The sequence below is a fragment of the Gekko japonicus genome, unplaced genomic scaffold, assembly GCF_001447785.1.
Source record: "Gekko japonicus isolate JY-2015 unplaced genomic scaffold, Gekko_japonicus_V1.1 scaffold1229, whole genome shotgun sequence".
NCBI lineage: Eukaryota > Metazoa > Chordata > Lepidosauria > Squamata > Gekkonidae > Gekko > Gekko japonicus.
Window position 1 is genome coordinate 307128 of NW_015160877.1, and position 22358 is coordinate 329485.

General features: G+C 47.7%; 1 protein-coding gene across 1 annotated transcript in view; it reads right to left on the reverse strand.

Annotated features, from left to right (window-relative positions):
* The window catches only part of LOC107120243 (sodium- and chloride-dependent betaine transporter-like), a 96429-nt gene that overhangs the window by 44308 nt on the left and 29763 nt on the right, over positions 1–22358 (reverse strand). Inside the window, exons 3-6 of the mRNA XM_015422894.1 lie at positions 13400–13534; positions 8523–8663; positions 4361–4448; positions 333–465 (exon numbers count right to left, since the gene is read on the reverse strand). Of these exons, the coding sequence (XP_015278380.1) occupies positions 333–465; positions 4361–4448; positions 8523–8663; positions 13400–13534 (497 nt within the window). The remainder of the gene's footprint in view (positions 1–332; positions 466–4360; positions 4449–8522; positions 8664–13399; positions 13535–22358) is intronic.

A 22358-nucleotide genomic window follows, 5' to 3' on the forward strand; every position in this document is an offset into this window, starting at 1 on the left:
CCAACAAAAGGAATAGTCTGGGGGACGTTCCGTTTGGGGGGGGGGGGCTGCCTTTCTCCTAGTCTCCAATCAAACAATTTTTTTTAAAGAAACAAGAGTCAATAGTGATAGCAGCAACTTGTTCTTCATACAGTGCATTTCCGTTATTAAAACACTTCTCATCCTCCTTATACCACAGCCCTGCGAGGGAGACCGGTATTATTTCCATCATATTGCAAATGAGGGGGCTGACAATGCAGAGCAATTGTGAGCTGGGGTGAGCTCTCGTGAAGAAGCTGAAGGGGCAAATCGACACACCGGAAGAGTTAAAAAGCGCAAAGATCTGCTCCTACTTTGCCTGTGGACTTGACTCCTTTCCAGATGCAGAAGTAGCAGATGATCCAGGCCAGCAAGAGGCAGAGGGCCAGCTCCCACCGGACGGTGCCCAGATTTTGTATTCCATCACTTACTCCCAATGCTCGGTTCCTGCCAGAGCAGATAGAGAGATGGGAAGGTTGATGTCCCAGACTGACATTTGCATGCCAGACCATGTCAGTCCCTTCCTAACTACCTTCACCTACACCCCGTCACCTAAGAGGTTCAGATCCCATCACTTCCACTCTGCCCGTGCTAGATTCCTGGTTTGCAGCCTCGCTGTTTGTCCTCTGTGCGCATGTAACGGTAATTCCTTTTCACCAAAAGCCACCCTCCTCTTCCTTTTTGAGCTTTGTCCTCTTTGGGACAATGCAGAGCTTTCTTCCGGGTTGGCTTTTTAAGCACAGGTGCTAGCATCAACTCAGAACTGACTGGAGCATCGCAGCTGTCTTGTGTCTTGCGAGACTGGCCATTAAGGTAGCTGAAAGAATGAATTATTTGCACTTTCCCCCCCCCCCAGTACTGGGAACGTTATTTCTAAAGCTGGCGAGATAACTATCAATGAGAAGTGAATTTACAGTTAATATTGTCTTAAGTATCAGTTTTATACATTCAGAGGTGGCCAAACTGCAGCTCGGGAGCCGCATGCGGCTCTTTCACACAGTCTAATTTAATGTTAATAAAAAGCAAATTTGCATATTCTTCAATAAAAACGTGTAATATTTGTTCATGTCTTGCGGCTCTCAAACGTCTGATGTTTATTCTGTGTGGCTGTTCCGTTAAGCAAGTCTGGCCACCCATATATCATGCGTACGGAGGATGTGGAGTGGTATGGTATAGCCAAATCTCATCAGATCTTGGAAGTTAAGTAGGGTCAGTACTTGGACAGGAGACCCCCAAGGAAGACCTTGCAGAGGAAGGCAATGGCAAATCGCCTCTGCTTAATCACTTCCCTTTAAAACCCACCCAATGGGGGTCACCATAAGTCGGCTGCGACTTGACAGGACTTTCACACACATAACCAGATGCTGGGATGTGGAATGGTACGGTACAACCCAATTTCATGAGATCTCAGAAGCTTAGCAGAGTCAGTACTTGGATGGGAGACCACCAAGGGAGACTCTGCAGAAGAAGGCCATGGCCAGTCACCTCTGCTTCTCACTTGCCTTGAAAGCCCCTTGCTGGGTCCACCATAAGTCCAGGGCAACTTGACAGCACTTTACACATACACACCATACTTATGTGTGTGGGTAACATTACATCTATAAATTCATAAATATTCAACTAAAAAACAAGGACGGTGTGTGTACGCTTGTGCATGTGTACTCTTAGTGTTTTGGTGAATGTTTATGGATTATGTAATATGTGTATTAATTATAGAATCGGGGGGAAATGTTATATTCCTGCATATTTGTATAGAAAGAAATAAAAAATTCAAATAGAAAAAGAAAGCATAATTACTTCTGCTTGGTTGCGAGCATAAACCACTTCCAGTCTGGAACATGGGGTGAGGGAAACAGCGTTATCAGTAAAGCTACCCTGAGCTGATTCAAATATGACTGGCGGGACGTGGTTACTGTTCCCAGCCCTGGGCAGGGCCGGCTCACTCACTAGGTGAACTAGGCAATTGCCTAGAGCGGGGCGGCCCTTAGGGGCACCCAACTGTACCTGGCCCCGTACTCTGGGAGTTTCTTGATTATTTGTATTTTTCATTCTTCCTAAAATGCATTTATTTTTGAAAATTGGTGGGCGCACGGGGGGGGGGGTGCCAGAAGGAATCCTCGCCTAGGGTGCAAAATAAGCTGGGGCCGGTCCTGGCCCTGGGTAAGAAAATACCTGGAGATTTGGGGGGCGGAGCCTGGGGAGAGGAGGAACCTCTGCAGGGTGCCATGCCATAGAATCCAGTCCCCAAAGCAACCATCTCCTCCAGGGGAACTGATCTTGGTTGTCTGGAGTTCAATTGTTATAGTGGGAGATCTCCGGGTGCCACCGGGAGGTTGGCAACCCTAAGTCATTTTCACGAGGGCAGGAACTGCTGGATTCAAAGAGGGCTTTATCCAAAACAGCACCACTAGACCCAAAAGACATACGACTAGCAAGCCTCTCTCTCCTGTTTCCCACCATTCTGACTTTTAAGTTTCTAAAAACGTTTTCCTTTCTAATACAGAGCGCTCACCCTTGTCCTCTTTTTATTCGAGTTGTGGTGAACAGCAGCACAGACATTCTGCCAAAACAGAGCTACCCATCCCACCATCATATGGACCTGATATTTCACCATTCCCTTTGTATATTTCACAAGACATTTAGCCAAGCCTCAAATGTGGGTTGCAACATCTAAAGCATCTGGATATAAGGCCTTTGGTGCCCACTCATTAGTAGCAGATGAAATGGAAAAGCCTGAAAAGGACCTGCATACCTAAATTACAGACGTTTAATGTTTCCTTTACATAAATATATTGTGAGGCTCCCCCTACCCCTGAGACGGGTTCCTGGCCTCCCGTAGTCCCACCACCAAAGAGGGTGTCTGGCCCACTGGGCTCAATCGGGAAGGAGAAGGGGTTCTGGCACCCAGGTCCTCTTCCTTCCCCAGATGGGCTCTGGTGCTCTGACACACACATACTCTCTCTCTCACTCACTCTCTTTCAGTCCCCTTCACCTACTCCACCTGGGAAACTATAAAAGGAAAGTGAAGCTTTTCCTGCTTCTTCTCCCTGCCCTGCTCTTTCCCCTGGCTGCCCTGGCTGCCTCTGACCCTCTCTCATCCTAGCCTTCCCCAAGTCTGGGCTCAGCCTTGCCTTCTGCCCATCCCCACTACTGCCTGGCTCCCAGCCTTCTTCTTGGCTGCGTTGGGACAGTCTGCCTGGGTCCCCTCCTCCAGGCTACCCTCTTCTGGTCTTCCTTGCATGGGTGTGCCAGGCCTAGGGTTGCCGGGGAGGGGATCCTGGGTGGACATTGGGGGGGTGACACTCTAGTTTTTGGGCATAACTCTATGGTTTGTAGGTGATTTGTATGGTGATTTGTAGGCGATTTGTATGGGCAAAACTCTATGGTTTGTAGGTGTTGCTGTGCGACATCAGCTACATGATGACTTCTCTTCTGGGTAACATCATCACATCGCCTTTCAGGACAGTTGGGGTAAGATCTGGGTCTGGCAACCCTAGCCAGGCCCCTGGCTGCCCTCTAGGTTTGCCAAGTCACCATAGACTTTTTAGCCAAATGCTAGAGTACCCGATGCAATGAGGTCACCTCCAGGTGATGTCATCACACCGGGCATGACAGGGCTCTTCGGGCGCGGGGCTCCCCCACTGACTATTTGGCCAGCAGCGGATTAGGGCCTCTGAAAGCAGGAGAACCCCTGCCCACATTGTCCTCCACTCTGGCAGCCAAGGCGGGAGCTGAGTCAGGGACAGGCAGCAGCTCCTGACACAGATAAAGGGGTCTGAATATGCAGAAAGGCAGACTGACATATGAGGCAGGGTGAAAATTCTGTCCCAGCTGTATCCCTGCCTCAGGGTTACAATGTAGGGTTGGCAAAGTGTGGACTAAATATGCCATTTGCTAGGCCCCAACCTCGGTAGCTCCAGCCTCTTGTTTCTTTGGGGCCTTGGGTACAAAAAACGGCTTTACACTACCTACAAACAATTCACATGCCTGGCAATGTTTCAGAGGCACTCCTTCTGCCCTACACAGCAGGACACAAAAGACTCATAGAGAAGGGGGGGGATAAAAGGAGTAGTTAGTTGGTGAGGGAGGATTTAGCCTTTTCATCTTGGGCATCAAAAAGGCTGGGGAATGTGCATGCTAATGTCACTATTCAAAAATCTGATTTTTAGCACATTCCCCATATATGCAGGCCACCCTCTGAATAAGCCCATTTGGTCACCATATGCCCAGGTTTACACAATGTAATCCTTGAGCTTCCTCTTGTTTTTAGCTTTGTAGAAGGCAAAAGTATCTTCTCTGTGAACTGCAGAAAATAACGGGATCCAAAAGTCAGAATACGTACTCCCAGAACTCGATGACCGGGGAGGTAGCATTAGCTGACACTGTCCCATTCTCCCAACTGGTGCCGTTTAGAAAATCCACACAATGCTCTGCAAAAGAGGAAAAACAAGAAAATACCCTCTTAAAACATCCATCTTCCCTTTGACTGGAGTCCACCAAGCAAAGGAACTGCTAGAAGTCTGAGATGCATGTGGCAGTTCCTTATTTGTATGAAATCCAGATGTTTGTGGAATGCAGGTTATAAATCAAGAATGCGGCCATTCCAAAGCATCTGCTTCTGCTTCCTTCCTCCCCTCCCCCCACTTATTCATTCACTATGTTTGCTTTGCAGATCTCTCAATCCAACCTTTCACACTTATCTGTTAAATTACTGGAGATGGGGAGAAGACACAAAAGGGTTCTAGGAGAAAAGAAAGCCCAAAGAAGAAAAGGAAGAGGAAGACTCGGAAGTATAGGACATGACACATGTTAGTTTTGCTTCCACATATTCTGTTTTGCTTTCATCACTGCTGTGAGTGCAGAGGCATGTACATTGGGTCTTCACCACAGGAGTTTTCTGCACACACTCCCTATCAGCCCTTCGTGACAACTATTTTCTCTGCATTTGTTCCCTGCTGTGCCCCTGAAGGGCCTTTTGATGGCGTTTTTAAAACAAAAATCAATAATTGATATAGCACTATAGCAATTAAACTGTTTGCTATAGCTCTATAGCAATTACCACTTTGTTTTACACTCTCCGCCCACTGATGGTGCAGCCGGGAAAAGGGTGGCTGTGAGGGATTGATGACCTCCTGCAAAAAACAGTGCCAATGTGGGCTGGACCTCTGCAGGACAAGAAAACATGCACCAGTTTGACCACTTTGGACTGTGCTCTTTCAAAAGATCAGAGGAAACCAGAGAGGAGAGGCAGGGGTGTAGGCAGAAAATGTTGAGTGGTGGGGCTTTGGGAAATCTGAGGGGTAGGGGAGCAGGAGGGGGGGACAAAAAGACCTCCCACCGTACCTCTCCTACCATCAGAGAGGTGCAGGCTCACTGGTTTTCTTCCTGCTTCTGCCATCAGTGAGGAGCGGAACAGGGATGGAGAAAGAATGAGTGGATGCTACCCAAAAAGGGCTGCAGTTTGGAAGCCAAAGCAGAGCAAAACTTTCATGTGGAACAACTTATTCTCTAGCATTCTGTAATGCATTTGGAAGCCAAAGTAGAGCAAAACTTTCATGTGGAAGTAGCCTTAAACAACTTATTCTCTAGCATTCTGTAATGCAACGTCTTCGTTTATGCTAAACAGAAATCTTGTTTAAAAAGACTAACAAAGGCCCCGGTCACACGAGAGGTTTTGGGCCGGGAGAGGGACGGATCGGGGGCGCAGCAAACAGGCGTGATCCCACAGCAACCTCTGGGAAGCGTGGCGCGCCCATTCCCAATCCGGCCCTTCCACCCCAAACCCCGCATCAAAAATAAACCACCTACCTAGGTGGTTCTTCAGGAAAGGGCGCATCAAGGCCGGCCGTGGGATCGCCGTGGGATCCTGGCCGAACTGCGCATGCTCAGACATGTGCAGTTCGGCAGCCTCCCCCTCCCAACTGTCGCTTCCTCCCCGGCATCTGATCGTGCCGGGGAGCAACAGCGCCGCGGGTCAGGGGATCCGCCGCGGCGTCTCTATTTTGGTGCGGCTTTTAAAAGCCGCACTTTGCCCAGTTTTTTTCCTGCTGTGTGGCAGGGACCAAAATTTCAGCTTTTGTGAACTTTTTTTTTGCCGTCAAGTCACAGCTGACTTACGGCAACACTGTAGGTTTTTCCAAGGCAAGAGACTTCATGAGTGGGTTGCTATCGCCTGCCTCTGCAGAACGACCCTGGACTTCCCATCCAAATGCCCTGTTGGGCTTCTGAGATCTGAGGAGATTGGGCTAGCCTGGGCTATCCAGGTCAGGGGACATTTCGTAAGCTGATGGAAGCTGTGAGAGGATGTGTCCATTTGGAGAGACATGGCAGGGCCTTCCTTGGGGTACCTCAAGAGACAGCGGCCTATAAAGCGGAATCAGAGATCAAGGTGTGTATTGGTTATTTTTAGAAATTGGCATATGGAAGAACAATGTGGCTACACTTATACCAGAGTGTGGAGGGGGGGGGGAGAGAAAATAGGTTTATGTAACAGAGTACAGCAAAAGACTACAGAACACGCAGAGGTCAGGGAGAACCTGTCTTCTCAAGAAGCCTAGAGACTCTGAAGAGAATGAAATAAACCAAGGGCTGACTAAACAAAAGCACAGTTCAGAGACCACTGCGTGGGACTCTGGTCTCTTCAGAAGCCTGAAAGCAAGAGGGAGGCAGGGGGTCTGTGCTCCGTTTGATTACAGCGTGGAAGGGGCAGCGGCGTGACATGCTTCTCCAGTCCTCCCTAAGTTTGAGGGCTGTGATCCAGCTCTCAGAAAGGTTGTCCACACAGTCAGGAACCAGACAGGCACACAAAGGCATGAAGAATAGAAGCAGACTTTATTACTGGCAATGGGACTGTCAACGATATGTCTGGCTGTGCAGGGAAGTGGAGAGAGAGAAGAGAGACGGGCCCGGTTCATTGCCTACCAGTGTGTAGTCTCTGTCCAAAACTAAAAAAGGCCTATCAGATGTTGCCCTGTTAATGACTGAAATAGCTGAAACCATGTTAGGAATCCCTTTTACACCAAGACCTTCCTTCCTTCCTAAGTGGAAGGGCACTGATGGTGTTCCATTTGAAGAAGGTTCTCACCCCACGAATGTGGCACAAGACAGAGGGAGACAAGGAGGAGGAGGCAGCGCCCATCTCCTTTACACACAATGATTTGTTTGTTTAAATCCTTTCTCCTCCCACTTTTCTTCCCCTAATTTCCAATTAAAGTAAGAAAAGTCATTGCAACATGGATCAAATTGCCATTAAGTACAGCTAATCAACCAGCAAAGCTGAGGCAGGAAGACATTCAGACGAAATGGCATTCTATTGAAAGCCTGGGCAGGTAAAAAACCATTTAACCTGGCACCTAGGTCTCAATAAAGGTAGCAGGAGGCAAGAATCTCTGAGGAGAGCATTCCAGAGCCCAGGGCTATTTTGGGGCAGGAACGCACAGGAACGGAGTTCCGGCTGGCTCCTGAGTTGGCCACGCCCAGCAGGAACTCATTAGCATAATAGGCCACACCCAACAGCAGAAACTCATTAGGATTGGCTACATCAGGGGTGTGTGGCTACATCAGGGGTGTGTGTGGCTACATCAGGGGTGTGTGTGGCTACATCAGGGGTGTGTGTGGCTACATCAGGGGTGTGTGTGGCTACATCAGGGGTGTGTGTGGCTACATCAGGGGTGTGTGTGGCTACATCAGGGGTGTGTGTGGCTACATCAGGGGTGTGTGTGGCTACATCAGGGGTGTGTGGCCTAACATGCAAAGGAGTTCCTGCTACAAAAAAAGCCCTGGGTTTTGACAACAAACAAGGTAAACAGAATAAGAAGGGAAAGGTGGGTGTGGCTGGATGACCACACTTCTGGTAACATGGGGGTGTGGCCTAATGTGCTAATGAGTGGTGCTGTCAGGGTGTGGCCTAATATGCTAATGAGTTCCTGCTGTTGGGTTTGGCCTATTATGCTAATGAGTTCCTGCTGGGCTTTTTCTACAAAAAGAGCCCTGCCAGAGCCAGTGTGGAGTAGTGATTAGCATTGGACTAAGATCTGGGAGACCCAGGTTCGATTCCCCGCTCTTTCATGCTGGGTGACCCTGGGTCAGTTATGTACTCTCAGCCTAACTTACCTCACGGGGTTGCTGTGAGGGTAAAACAGAGGACAGGAGAACAGGGTAAGCCACTTTGATTTCCCTTCTGGGAGAAAAATGAGGTATAGATGGAGTAAGTAAATAAATAAAATAGCCAGGACGTCACTACAGAAAAAGCCCCATCTCTGAAGGACATCTGCCATCTCAAGAAGGTTCTCTGGTTATCTTAAAAACTGAGTAAGTTCATAAGGGAGATGTAGGCATATATCTCACAAGTGGAACCTCACGATACTCATCCTATTGCACAGAATGAGGCAAAGAACCCAGTCCTCAGATCTGGGACCTTCAGCCCAGTCTTAGTGAATAAGAAGAACCGCAGGCCCACTTTTTCAGACAGCTACTCACAAGGCTGCATCCAGATGAAGCCGTACCTGTGTTCCAAGGATTATCGCAGGTGGCCCAGGGAAGAACAGCAGCAAAGGAGTTGAATAGGTAGAACAGAGCCCAGGCCAAAATGATGATGTAGTAGATATTCAGGTAAGATTCAATTACTTGTGAGGCATATCCAATTCCTGAATGAAAAACAATCAGAGAGGAAGAAAAGCTATTAGGGATGACAGTGCTACAAATACTATCAAGTAGGACCGGGAAAGAAATCTTGGATTTTGGTCCATGTAGACCAAAAAAATGATCTGAAGGGACCCGATGGAGTTTCCCTGCTAAGCAAGGTACCACCACCGCCTTGGCAAATGTCAGATTTCGAGGGCTGTGCCTGGGAAGGGTGGAGTTTGGGGAGGGTGTTATGTCTATTCCTCCAGTCTCTATTATAAAGACCATAGTGATATAGGGAAATTCCTAGAATATCACTATGAAGGCTGTCCATTTTTCCCCCTCCCATTCCTCAGTTTTTGGAGGGTGGATGATTGAGGCCAAGGGTGGGGGTTTAACTACCATGGGCGGGCAAATGGCAAGCTTATAAGAAAGAAAGACCTTCTAAGGAGCCTGCATGAGAGTCTGCTGTTGCAGGCATGTATAAGCTGCCTTCTCTTTGCTGAAAGAGCAAGGTAGGTGTAATAAAAAGAAAGGCCTCTCAGATCTCCCTTCTGTTAAGTCGCTCACTTAACAAAGCAGTCTGAGAGTGATTCAGCAAGAACACAACTTTATTCTTCAACTCGAAAACAACTCCAACACGGATCAACATCAGATGGCCAGAACAGCCTTTACATTGCAGCTGTCCTGCTTTTAAACATTCCCGGCTAATATAGCCACACCCACTGTACACATATCAACCTATGAGATTGCCGAGATAAGGTCCAATCACATTAGTTCACGCTCAAGGAGCTTGCATGAAGTGATTGGCTTGTTACTTCCTGGGCTAGTGATGTGATTGGATGACTTGGGATCCTAGCCCAGGACGAAGCTCAACATTACATTTCAATTAGATGTTTCACATATTGCATTCAAGGCGGCTTTGAATACACAACACCTTCTGTGACATAAATGAAACAGTTAAATACCTGACATTGCATTTTAGAGCAGGGTTCTCCAGCATAGTGCCCGTTGGCACCAGGGTGCCTACCTGGGTGACTACCCTGCTGACGTCAAAGTTTTCAGAAAGTAGGCTGGGTCTTTGTAAGACTGGGCCTCTTATTGGCTGCCCGCATTCAAATAAACGGGTTTTCCATGGATGCAACAGCAGGAACAGCCACAGTAGCCAGTTTGGTGTCATGGTTAAGAGTGGCAGACTCTAGTCTGGAGAACTGGGTTTAATTCCTCATTCCTGCACATGAAGCCTACTGGGTGACCTTGGGCCAGTCACAGTTCTCTTAGAGCTCTCTCAGCCCCACCTACCTCACAGGGTGTCTGTTGTGGGGAGAGGAAGGGAAAGTGATTGTAAGAGGCTCTGAGACTGCTTTGGGTAGTGAAAAACCGGGTATAAAAACCAATTCTTCTTTTTCTAGGACCAGGAGGAATTGCAAGCATCTAGTCTTGTATTTCCACTATTCCCTGTTCAGGATTTCCTTCTTTTTATTCCCCTTTCTCTTTTCCTTTCCTTCTCCTGGGCTTTCCTTCATTTCTTTTGATGTTTTTTCTGTGATTCTTTTGAAAAGCTTAGAGGGAGGCATTGTGCCACCTTCTGTGGCAACCATTTTGGTTTTGGCTCTGCCACACATTTTTTTTTGGGGGGGCACTCATTACCCCTTCTCAAAACGCCAAAGGTGCCCACAGGCTCAAAAAGGCTGGGAACCCCTGCTAACATGGCTTTAACAGCTTTAGGTAATGGCAGCGGCATTATCCACGCAAGAAATCCAATTCTTATTCACTGGCATTTCTGGAGTACCCTTCCCCACTGACAATCTCACAGCTCTCCAGAAACTACTAAATTAATCCAGTTTAAGACTGTCATTTAAGTAGGCAATTGTTATCCTTTCTCTGATGGAGGGATGAATTATGCATAGGCACTACGTAAATGTTTGCAAATGTTCACTGTGCGTCCTGAGTAGAGTATTCAGATCTTTCGAGGACGGCGCATCATTTGGAATTTTGTCCTTAAGATGAAAATTCTGGACTCCATCCCCCTAAACGCCAAGAGAGAGAGAACTTCTGGACAGCATCTCTATAAAATCCAAGATCACCAGTCCATTTGGGTAATGTCCTCTTTTTTTGGCCATCGAGTCACAGTTGATTTATGGTGACCCCATGGGGTTTTCAAGGCAAGGGACAGTTACAGGTGCCTGCCTCTGTTGAGCAACCCCGGGCTTCCTTGGTAGTCTCCCATCCAAATGCCAACCAGGGTGGACCCTACTTAGCTTCCAAGATCTGATGAGATCAGGTGAGCCTGGGCTACCCAGGCCATCCCCATCCCCTGAATCCTTGAGTCTAATAATTCTACTATTCATCTGGCCTATGTAACAGATGATGCACAATGATTACCATTTGCTCCATTCTCCCTTCCTCGAGCTTCACGTTCACTGGCTATACGCCCCCGGTTGCCTCTTGTGTCAATTTAGCAGAAAACAGTCTCTTGCTCTGTGTCTGTACAATAGGCAGCCCAGCAGTTGCACTCACTGCCCCTTGCTTGATGTCTCAGAAAGCTAGCGGCAGACAGGAAGGAAAAGCAGGAAAATAGAAAAGAATACAAAGTGATTAGGAAGATGCATTGCAGGGCCAGCGGGTGAGACCCGTAATTGTGCCGTTTTGTTCGACCATCCGGGAACTACTTTCTCTGTCTGTAGATTAATGTAAGGTTGGAGCCAGACAAAATTGTCCATTCTTGCATGGCACTTTTCAGCGGAACAGGATGCTCCTTCCTCCCTGCTCCCCCCCCCACTGCAGTGATCTCCCCAATATGCTGCTCCATGGGGTCAGGGGACCCCACCCCACCCGGGACAGCATGAAAGGCCAATGGGAGGTCTGCAGCAGGAAGATGGAATGGGTGGGAATTAACCCACCCATTCCATTAGCAGAGAAGTTAGTCAGGACCCAACCCATTGTCAGTTTCAGATTTTGTATATCTAAAGATGCAGGTCCCAAACCAGTTTTTGTGCTTGGTTGGCTCAGCACTATAACCTTCACAGTTTGTACCTAACCTAGAGTCAGGAGGACTCAACATCTCTAGAAAAGAGCCACGATGTGTTAGTGGAAGCATCATGCAAGAAAATGCTGAGTAGAAAAGGCAAAGTGCATGCATTTTTTTTAAAAAAAAAATCCTTGTTTTTCAGATTTCACTTATGGATAAAGCTGTTTACAAAGGCAAGTATTTAGGCCCATCTACTGCATATTAACTACAGCAGGTGTCTTCTTTAAGGCTGCTTACCAGTGCTTGCTATTGAGGTACTGTGAAATAATCAGCGGTATCTCTACCACCTTTCCCTAGTAGTACTAGGATTAACCATCCATTCCAATGTATGCACAGAAGGTTGGGAGCAAGCATACCTGAATATACAATAGTATATTTTAAAACAGTGATTTGGAATGTACCTGGAACACTGGACAAACAATTAAAGTCAAGAAGGGAGCAAAGAGAATATCCAGACCACAAGTTTGCTTCCTCTTTCAGAAAGGGACACTATGCCTGACCTTCCAAAGACCCAATAATCCAAAACACTTTCCTCGTATCTGCCCCTGGACCCTTCTTAGCTGTTGAACAGCCGCCAAGACCTGTAAGCTAAAGCACTGAGCAGGGGATTGAACCAGATGGTCTGAAAGGCCTCCTCTAACTCTATAATTCTAGATATCTCCATCTCAGTGTGACACCTAGAGAAAGCCTGTGACTCTTATAGAACACCCATCCATGAGGAGCCAACCAGGACTGAACCAACAAGACTCTCAGGTAGGCTTGTCATTAGCCCACCAACAGCTGATAAACCCCCATCCTCATCCCCAACCCCCTGCCCTCAAGAGATTGAGGAATGGGAGACAAAAATGGCAAGAAGATGGCCTCCATAATCTTTACCTTAGAACTTAGGGGGAAATCCTATTCGTCCTCTTCCACTGGCGGGAACTGACCTTGAGATTAAACCTTCAACTCTGTTCCTTCTGGCAGTTTTTCCACTAAAGACCCCCCCCCCAGGTCCCTGCTGTGGAAAAAGGCAGCTGGCTGGGGGAGACATGATTTTTCGCCCAAAACTGCAAGAGGGAAAAAGGTTAAGAACCCCATCTTTTGCCTCCACAGTAACTTGTATCCTCTGAGGCTGAATTTTATAAAAGAAAAAAGGAGTGGGATGGGGAGGAGAAAGTAGACATGGCTGAGCCCAAAACGGATTTTGGCTTTGAGGCACTCTGTTCAGCACCACTGGACAGACCTGACCTTGTCAGCTACTATTGCAATGCCCAAACAGAAGCCATAAACAGTACTTCAGCAATCTAACTCTGCTATTACCACCTCATCACCCTGCTGTTCTGACTCCACCACTGCATATAACAAACTAGCACAATTCATTCTCTGGCTTCAGCCTCTTGTTCCGAGTATCTTGGCCTTCACCTCTCTTTTGATCATCATCATCCCGCACCCAATTACAGCCTTCTTATCTACCCTCGGCTCCGTGCCACAATTCTGTAACTTGGTTTCCTTCTGACCATTACTTTGGCTCCATCTTTTGGCTGTGTGTGGATTATCAATACCGTCTCTCGACATCTTTGGGAGTGACTCACCCCTTTGACTCAGATTATGGCTTGAAGCCGGGGGTATCAGCAACTGGCTCAGAGCTGCGCCCTGTAGTCGAGGGCCTTACCGGGAACTAGATCCAAAAGTACACAGAGCGCTTGACGGAAAGTAAGCGGGACTTCCCGCGTGCAACTGACTTGCCTTCAAAGATAGGGCAGATTTTTCTCCAGGCAGTGATCCCACCTTGACTGGTGTATTGCCCAAGGGCTGTCTCCAGGAGGAATACTGGAATCCCACAGGCAAAGAGGAAGATGAGGTATGGGATGAAGAAAGCACCTGTGGGGGGTGGGAGAGGAAGAGAGGAAGAAAAACAATGTGTTAACTCCCGCTTTTTAAAAAAAAAAAAAAAAATCTTTTTTACAGGGTTGGAATACTAAGGATTTAATTATGCGTGATGCTGAACGGGGCCCATTAGAACTAAAATGTCGTTTTATAAAAGCCCCTGGAGGTGGGCTGTTTGCAAGCAGAGAAGCCGTGGGGTTGGAAGAGCCGCTTAACCCTTTCGCTCAGCCTCTGCTTGAAATTCCTCCTTCCCACAAGGCATTTCTCCCACTGAATGGTTTCAGATGTATGCTCACCCTTTCAAACAGGCATTAACTCCACAAAGTAGAGTAGACAGGCGGGTGCTTTGAAGCAATGAAGTACAGCCTGGAAAAAGCTCAAACAATCTTTCTTCCCCACTGTTCCTCATTCAGTTCACATACAATAATCAGTTCTTTTAAATGCAAAAATGGAGTCAGGGTTCTAACCAGTGTTCCCTCTAAGCTGAGTTAGTGTGAGCTAGCTCATGGTTTTTTAGCCTCCAGCTCACACATTTTTGCCTTTGCTCAGAAAGGATGGCTCCAGAGCAAATGAATTTATGCAGTAGTCAAATTGCTCACTCACAACTTTAGTGCCAGTAGCTCACAAAGTGGAATTTTTGCTCACAAGACTCCACAGCTTAGAGGGAACATTGGTTTTAATTGATCCATATTTAGCCTCTTAATACAGTATAGTGCAAGTTGTGGCTGAGCGGAAGAAGAAGAGTTGGATTTATACCCCGCCCTTCACTCAAAGTCCCAGAGTGGCTTACAGTCGCCTTTCCCTTCCTCTCCCCGCAAAAGACACCCTGTGTGGCTCAGGATCAGTACATGAGTTGTCGCTCTCTGGCAGGTGGGTTGTGAGGCCAGGAGGGAGGAGGAAAAAAATGGGTGAACTAGAAGCTTTATGGGAAATTTGGATTTGCCTCTCCACAGCATCCACAATGGTCGCAAAAATATAGCCCATCCTATATATATATACTAAGGATACTAAGGATATATATAAAAACCAAATGTATTTGGCACTTTCCGGCTCCATCGAGGAGGTATCTGCAATCATTAAGATGCATTGCCCTTACTTTCGTCACAGGCACTGGTTCCCCCCAGGCATGAGTCAACTTAGTGGTCATGGGATATCGCAGACAGGTCCTCCTCCTCCTTCTCCTCCTCCTTGCTGTCAAATCACAACTAACTTATGGCAACCCTGTGGGGTTTTCAAGGCAATAGATGTTAAGAGGTGGTTTGCCATTGACTGTCTCTGTGTTACGACCTTGATACTCCTTGGTGGTCTCCCTTCCAAATACTGACCTTGCTTAGTTTTTACGATCTGATCACACCCAGCCAACCTGGACTATCCAGGTCAGGTTAGAGCCTCTTATACAAGGCTATAATAAACGGGCAGACCTCACAGGAGGATTCTTCAAAGATCTGTGTAAGAACTGTTGCTATTTAATTTATCTCTAAGCAATCCAGAGTCAGGGATGAGTAACAATGCATCCAAATTTGTGCATAACACCCAAGTATTCAGGATGGTGGGAACCCAATAGATAGCAGAGGAATGGGCAGCAAAATGCAAATGAGGTTCAGTCTGAGTAAATGCAAAGTTATGTACAGCATGGCAAAAAATGCTAGCTTCAAACATATTCACCAACATATTTATTACATTTCCATGCCACATTTTCTTCCACCGTGTAACTTAAGATACCATACCTGTTGTTCTTGTTCAGTTGCACAGTCAAGTCCGAGTCCAACTCTTCGTGACCCCATGGACCAGATCACGCCAGGCCTTCCGGTCTTCCGCTGTCCTCTGAAGTTTGCTCAATTTCATGTTCGTTGCATCTATGACACTGTCTAACCATCTCATCCTTTGCCGTCCCCGTCTTCTTTGACCTTCAATCTTTCCCAGCATCAGGGTCTTCTCCAGTGAGTGCTCCCTTCTCATTTGGTGGCCAAAGTGTTTGAGCTTCAGTTTCATTATCTGGCCTTCCAGGGAACAGTCAGGGTTGATTTCTTTTAGGATTGACTGATTGGACCTTCTTGCAGTCCAAGGGACTCTCAAGAGTCTTCTCCAGCACCATAGTTCAAAAGAGTCTATTCTTCAGCGCTCGGCCTTCCTTATAGTCCAACTCTCGCAGCCATACATGACTACTGGGAATACCATTGTTTGACCATGCGGACTTTTGCTGGCAGGGAGATGTCTCTACTTTTTATCATGCTGTTTAGGTTCATACCTAGGGATCCCCAGAATCCCCCCTTCCAGGCACTGACAACTTCATATGCTTTCCATTCCAACCATACCCACATGGGGCTCTGATTCGGTGGTGTGACTATTAATCTTTGGGTTGTGTCGGTTGCCAGATCTGGAGATTTGGGACTGGAGCCCTGGGGAGGGCGGGGTTGGAAGAGGGGAGGGACCCCAGCAGGGTAGAATGCCACAGAGTCCTCCCTCCAAAGCAGCCATTTCCTCCACCAAGGGAACTGATCTCTGTAGTCTGGAGATCAGTTGTCATTCCAAAAGATCTCCAGGCCCCACCCGGAGGCTGGCAACCTAGGTGAACAGGTCAATTAAAACTTACATTTAGTGTATGGCAATGATGCAAAAGTGCAGTTCCATGCTTTGGGTTACTAGGAAATGGACTGAAAAGAGAACTGCCCAGTAGTATAATGTATTTATAAAATTGCATAGTTGGCTCAAGTGGTTAAGACGCTGAACTGCAGGCTGTGGAAGGTCAGTAAGCTCCCATCTCTAGTTCCAGCTCCTGCCAACCTAGCCGTTCGAAAGCAAGAAATTGCAAGTAGATAAATAGGGACCACTTCGGTGGGAAGGTACAGCGTTCCGTGCACCTTGGTGTTTAGTCAGGCCGGCCACATGACCACGGAAACGTCTTCGGACAGACAGCGCTGGCTCTTCGGCTTTGAAACGGAGATGAGCACCGCAACCCTAGAGTCAGATTCGACTGGCTTTCGAGCAAGGGAACCTTTACCTTTACTTTATCTTTTTATACAGTTCTGGACACCTCCTCTGAAAAAGGATATTGTAGAACTGGAAAGACAGAACCAAATGCTCAAAGGACTGGAGCACCTTCACTACAAAGAAAGGCTAAAGTAGTAAGGGGTGGTTTTTCCCCCGGTTTAGAGGAAGACAGCTAGGGGAGAGATGACAACTAAAGGGGGGACAGGATAGACATTTACAGATTATGGTATTCATAAAGGGATGAAATCTGGGCTAGAAAGTCCTGGTCTAGATGAATGTATGGTGTAATACTGCAGGTTTGGCTTATAAGAAGGGCCCTGCTGAATCAGGCCAGTGGTCCATCTAGTCTACCATCCTGTTTCACACAGTGGCCAACCAGTTGCCCTAAAGGGCCAAAAAAAACAGGGCACAGAGGCCAAGGCCTTCCCCTGAAGTTGCCTCCTAGCACTGGAGTTCAGAAGTTTGCTGCCTCTGAATAAGGAGATTTTCTTGTGTGATCTTATCTCTGTACCTAGTAGGCAGATTGCTTTAAAGTCTCTTCAGAAGCAGGATTACACAGCTTGCGACTGTGAAAGCCAAGTGTGGTCCTACCAGTCATGCCAAAATGGGCTACTCAAGGGTTCGGCAAATGTTTTGTTCTTGCTGCCTGCCCGACACTTCAAAAGAAGGGGTTGGCTGTCCATACATGGATAGGATCCTGTATTTTTCTTAGAGTCAGAGATGAATAAGCCCTATCTAAATGGGCAAGGTTCTTTACAAAAAAAGCCCAGCATGAACTCATTGGCATAATAGGCCACACCCAACAGCAGAAACGCATTAGCATATTAGGCCACACCCCTGACAGCGCAGGTCATTAGCATATGAGGCCACACCCCCACGTTTCCTGAAGCGTGGTCATCCAGCCACACCCACCTCTTGCTTCTTATTCTGTTTACCTTGTTTGTTGTCAAAACCCAGGGCTTTTTTTGTAGCAGGAACCCTTTGCATGTTAGGCCACACACCCCTAATGTAGCCAATCCTAATGAGTTTCTGCTGCTGGGTGTGGCCTATTATGCTAATGAGTTCCTGCTGGGCGTGGCCAACTCGGGAGCCAGCCGGAACTCCGTTCCTGTGCGTTCCTGCCCAAAAATAGCCGGCAAGGTCTATTCTTGGATCTGAAAGATGGTAGGGGTTTTTTTGTTTGTTTAATTTAAAAAAAAAAAACCCTGTGAAGCTTAGTCGGTATACTGGTTCTTTTTCTTTCAGACATTTTACTAATATCTACGACTGCCAACCTCCAGGCATTACAACTGATCTCCGGGCAACAGGGATCAGTTCACCTGGGGGAAACGGCTGCTCTAGAAGGTGGACTCTATGGCACCATACCCCGCTGAAGTCCCTCCCCTCCCTAAACTCTGCCCTTCTCAGGCTCCACCCCAAAATCTCCAGGTATCTCCAACCTGGAGCTGACAGCCCTGCTAACATCACTGTTTCCTGCCATTTTAACGCCACTCCTGTACAGACCTCAGCCATACGGGGCAGCCATGGAGAAGAGCTGCTTAAAATCCCCAGGGGTTTTCCAGGAAACACTCCTAGCCACGGATCCTCCTGCTCATTGAACGTTCCTCTTAAAAAACCTGCGTGGATTTTCAGTTCCTGGGTGCCTTTATATCCACAGGTATCTTTCAAGAGAATCATTCCTACAGCAGATATTATGTCACAACAGAACAGAAACCTCAGCAAAGCTGCAGGAATTCTCTATATGTGGTGTGACGGGCCCCTCCTGGGTGCCGGGGGGGATTCCACTGGTGGCCGTGGCGTCTGGCCGGGTTGCGCTGGCAGTTGGGGTGGGTTCCCAAAAGGAAGCTGCAGGAGGACCTCAGACAGCCAGGGAACGGGGTTAGCAGCACCCCTCAGGTCCCTCTGCCCCGTGGGCTGGAGATCACTCACCCCTTGCTCGCTCTCTCTAGCCTTCGGGCGTAGCGTCTCCTTCTCACGCTTTTCCTCCCCAGTCCTCTCAAAGAGCCCCTCTTTTTATTCCCCACTCTCCCCTGCCAGCGCCGCCCATCTTCCCCGTCTCCCTCCTCCCCCATCCATCCCCACCCCCGTTTATATGCCAGGACGCTCCTCGGGCATCTGGGGTGTGGTCATCGGTGGGCCGGCGGCGGTCCTCTCGACCTGGGGCCTTGCTGTCAGTGCCGCCATCTGCCGTGGCCGGCCTCCGTTTTCGTCCAGTGGGGCAGGAGTTGCTTTTCTCAAGGGAGGGGCACCACGGGATTCGCTGGGCGGGCCTCACCCTGCCGGTGGTGTGCTTCTTGCCTGGGCCATTGGGAGCCGCACTGTTTCACCGCGTCCTTTGTGGGGGCTGTGTCTCCGACTCTCTCTGATTCGTCTGCCGCTCCTGGGGTGAGTCGGGGTGCGGGTGCGCCTCTGGGGGTGGGCTGGTTCGTCCCGGGGCCAAATAACCGGGACATGTGGAACATTTAAACCCTGAATTCCACGAGCTGCTTGTCACAGCTTTTAAGAAATCATTTGTTTGTTTGCTTTTTGCAAGCCAACCGACTGGCCTGTCCAAAAGCCTCCAAAGGTTGGGAAAGAAAGCACATGCTGCATCCTCACTTCCTCAGCCATTCCTGCAGACGCAGCTGTTTGGAATAGCCCTGATCTGCTTCCTAGGAGAACCTGGCTTTGCCCTTTAAAGCTGTTTCTCCAGTGCCAGCAACCTCTGACTGAGGTTCATTCCCATGACAGATAATTAAGTGCAAGGCCTTAACAACAACAAAAAAAGAACATTTCCCCTTGTTAGAGTGCCAGTCATGTAATGTTATAAATTAAGAGCCAGGTCTAAGTATTGTCTTAGCACAGCTGTAGCTCTAGCTATAAGGAACTTGAGGCCAGCAATGGGGTGTCCTCTTTCATAACTATTCCAGAGCGGGTCAGTTAAGAACAATGGGGAAATAGTCGGTCAATATACATAATTTGTGGAGCTGCGGTGGCTCAAGTGGTTAAGACGCTGAACTGCAGGCTGTGGAAGGTCAGTAGTTCAGCGGTTCAAGACCCGGGTGCCGCAAGACAGGGTGAGCTCCTGTCTCTAGTTCCAGCTCCTGCCAACCTAGCAGTTCGAAAGCAATAAAAATAGTAAAAAGCAACAGATTAGAGCATAACAAATTTGTAGGTATTCTCTCTTTGAGGCTCAAGGAATCCAGAAGTTTGTTTTGAAAACAAAGAGCTCTGCTGTTGTCTTTTCTCAGTGAAGGCTACATCGATTATAGTGGCACAAACGTTGTGGCTGCATTTACAAGCAATGCCTGCATCATCACACTATGGTCCCGGTCACACGGAGAATTTGCCCTGCAAGAGGCATGACTGCCAGGCGGATTAAAAGGGCACGATCATACGGCAACATCTGGCAAGTGTTGCGCGCCCGTCTCCAACCCGTAGTGTCCGGCCGAATATGCGGAGTTAAAAAGTAGCTGGGAAAGTGTAGTATTATCCAGAAAACGCGGGGTGTGGGCGGGCGTCTGATCGCGGAAGCACTGGTATCCCGTCACATCTGGCGCCTGTCCGAGTCCCACTGGATGTTTTCTTGTAAGCCTCCATAGTATGCGCACAAACACCCACATGCACAATGCGGTACTGCTTCATTGCCACGCTTCGCCATCACCGTGTAATCGATAGCTGACAGCCTGAACACAGAGCCCCGGTGGAACGTCGGATCTTGATACAGCGCTTCATTTTGCTCCGGAGCAAAAAGCCTCACTTCCCCCCCGGATTATCTCGCTGGTGTGATTGAGGCCTATCAAGGTTCTCTCTCTCTCCCTCCCTCTCTCACTTCCTCTCTCCCTCCCTCTCTCGCACACACACGTACACAGACACACATACACAGACACACCAAGTCACGACACTGTCTTGTTTAACAGTGTAATGAAATAAAATAATTTTGTGGCAGAGTAAAGTAAGAAATTGCAAGTAGATAAATAGGTACCACTTCAGTGGGAAGGTAACAGCGTTCCGTGCGCCTTGGTGTTTAGTCATGCCGGCCACATGACCACGGAAATGTCTTCGGACAGCGCTGGCTCTTCGGCTTTGAAACGGAGATGAGCACCGCAACCCTAGAGTCGGATTTGACTGGCTTTCGAGCAAGGGAACCTTTACCTTTACCTTTTTTAAGTTGCTAGCTCCAGCATGGGCAATTCCTTGGGAGGACAGTGCTTGGGGGAGGGAGGGGGGGGAGTTTGGTGGGGATGTGATGCTGTAGAGTTCACCCTCCAAAGCTGCCATTTCTTCCAGGGGAATGCCTCTTTAGTCTTGAATTCAAATGCAGATTTTTGGGCTGTATCAACAGAAGTATAGTGTCCAGATCATGCAAAGTGATGGTATCACTTTACGCTGCTCTGGTTAGACCTCACCTAGAGTATTGTGTTCAGTTTTGGGCACCACAGTTTAAGAAGGATATAGACAAGCTGGAACGTTTCCAGAGGAGGGCGACCAAGATGATGAGGGGTCTGGAGACCAAGTCCTGTGAGGAAAGGTTGAAGGAGCTGGGTATGTTTAGCCTAGAGAGGAGATGACTGAGAGGTGATATGATCACCATCTTCAAGTAGTTGCAGAGCTGTCATAGAGAGGATGGTATGGAGTTGTTTTCTGTTGCCCCAGAAGGTTGGGCCAGAACCAATGGGTCAAAATTAAATCAAAACAAAAACAGCAGATGATTAATAAAAAGGTGTTTTGATGCACAGATAGGAAAATGAAGCAATGGAAAATGGACAGGATAAGCTGCCTAAAATAAGTGGTAAGAATCATGAATGTGATTATGTGATTTGGCTAAGATTAGAGAGAATTGAAAACTGGATTGTGTATAATGAAAATGCTTTTTGGTCAATGTGATGTATCGAGAAAAGGTATGTTTGTTATGATTTATGTGTATGTATGTCTATTATGCATAAAAAACCAATAAATATATAATTAAAAAAATTAAATCAAAAGAGTTTTTGGCTAAACATCAGGAAGAACTTCCTGACAGTTAGAGTGCTTCCTGAGTGGAACAGGCTTCCTCGGGAGGTGGTGGGCTCTCCTTCTTTGGAGGTTTTGAAGCAGAGGCTAGATGGTCATCTGACAGCAATGCTGATTCTGTGAACTTAGGCAGATCATGAGAGGGAGGGCAGGAAGGGTTGCCTCACTGCTTAGTTCTCGGGCCCAGGGAAATGCTGATCGCCACTTTGGTGTCAGGAAGCAATTTTCTCCAGGCCATTTTGGCCAGGGATCCTGGAGGGTTTTTGTCATCTTCTGAGCGTGAAACAGGGGTCACTGGGGGGGTGGGGGGGAAAGGTAGTTGTGAATTTCCTGCATTATGCAGGCGGTTGGATGACCCTGGAGGTCCTTTACAACTCTATGATTCTATGTAATTCCAGGAGAATGCCAGGCCGGATCTGGAGGATGGCAACTGTATGGCAGAGTGTTCACTTTCTCTACTGTTCAAACATCTAGGCTCTCATTTTATCCTCTTAAAGTGCCACAGACACAAGCTTGACTGCATCAGAACTTAATAGCATGAAATGGTTACACTGCAAACATTCCAGTACATAGTCATGTTCTATCTATAATGTTTACAAAGAAGATCTTGACCATTGTTATTGTAGCACTGTCCATTATGTGCCTTCCCTAGACAAAGACTGTTGAAGGGCTTTCTAGACATCTGTCAGAAGGGAGGCTAAGAAAATTTGTTTTCTTCTTGCTGAGAGAGATTAAGAATGCCAAAATGTTCTCAGAGAACTTGTCCAGCAATTTAACTTATCTAGGAGAGCCAGTGTGGCATAGTGGTGAAGAAGAAGAAGAAGGAGGAGGAGGA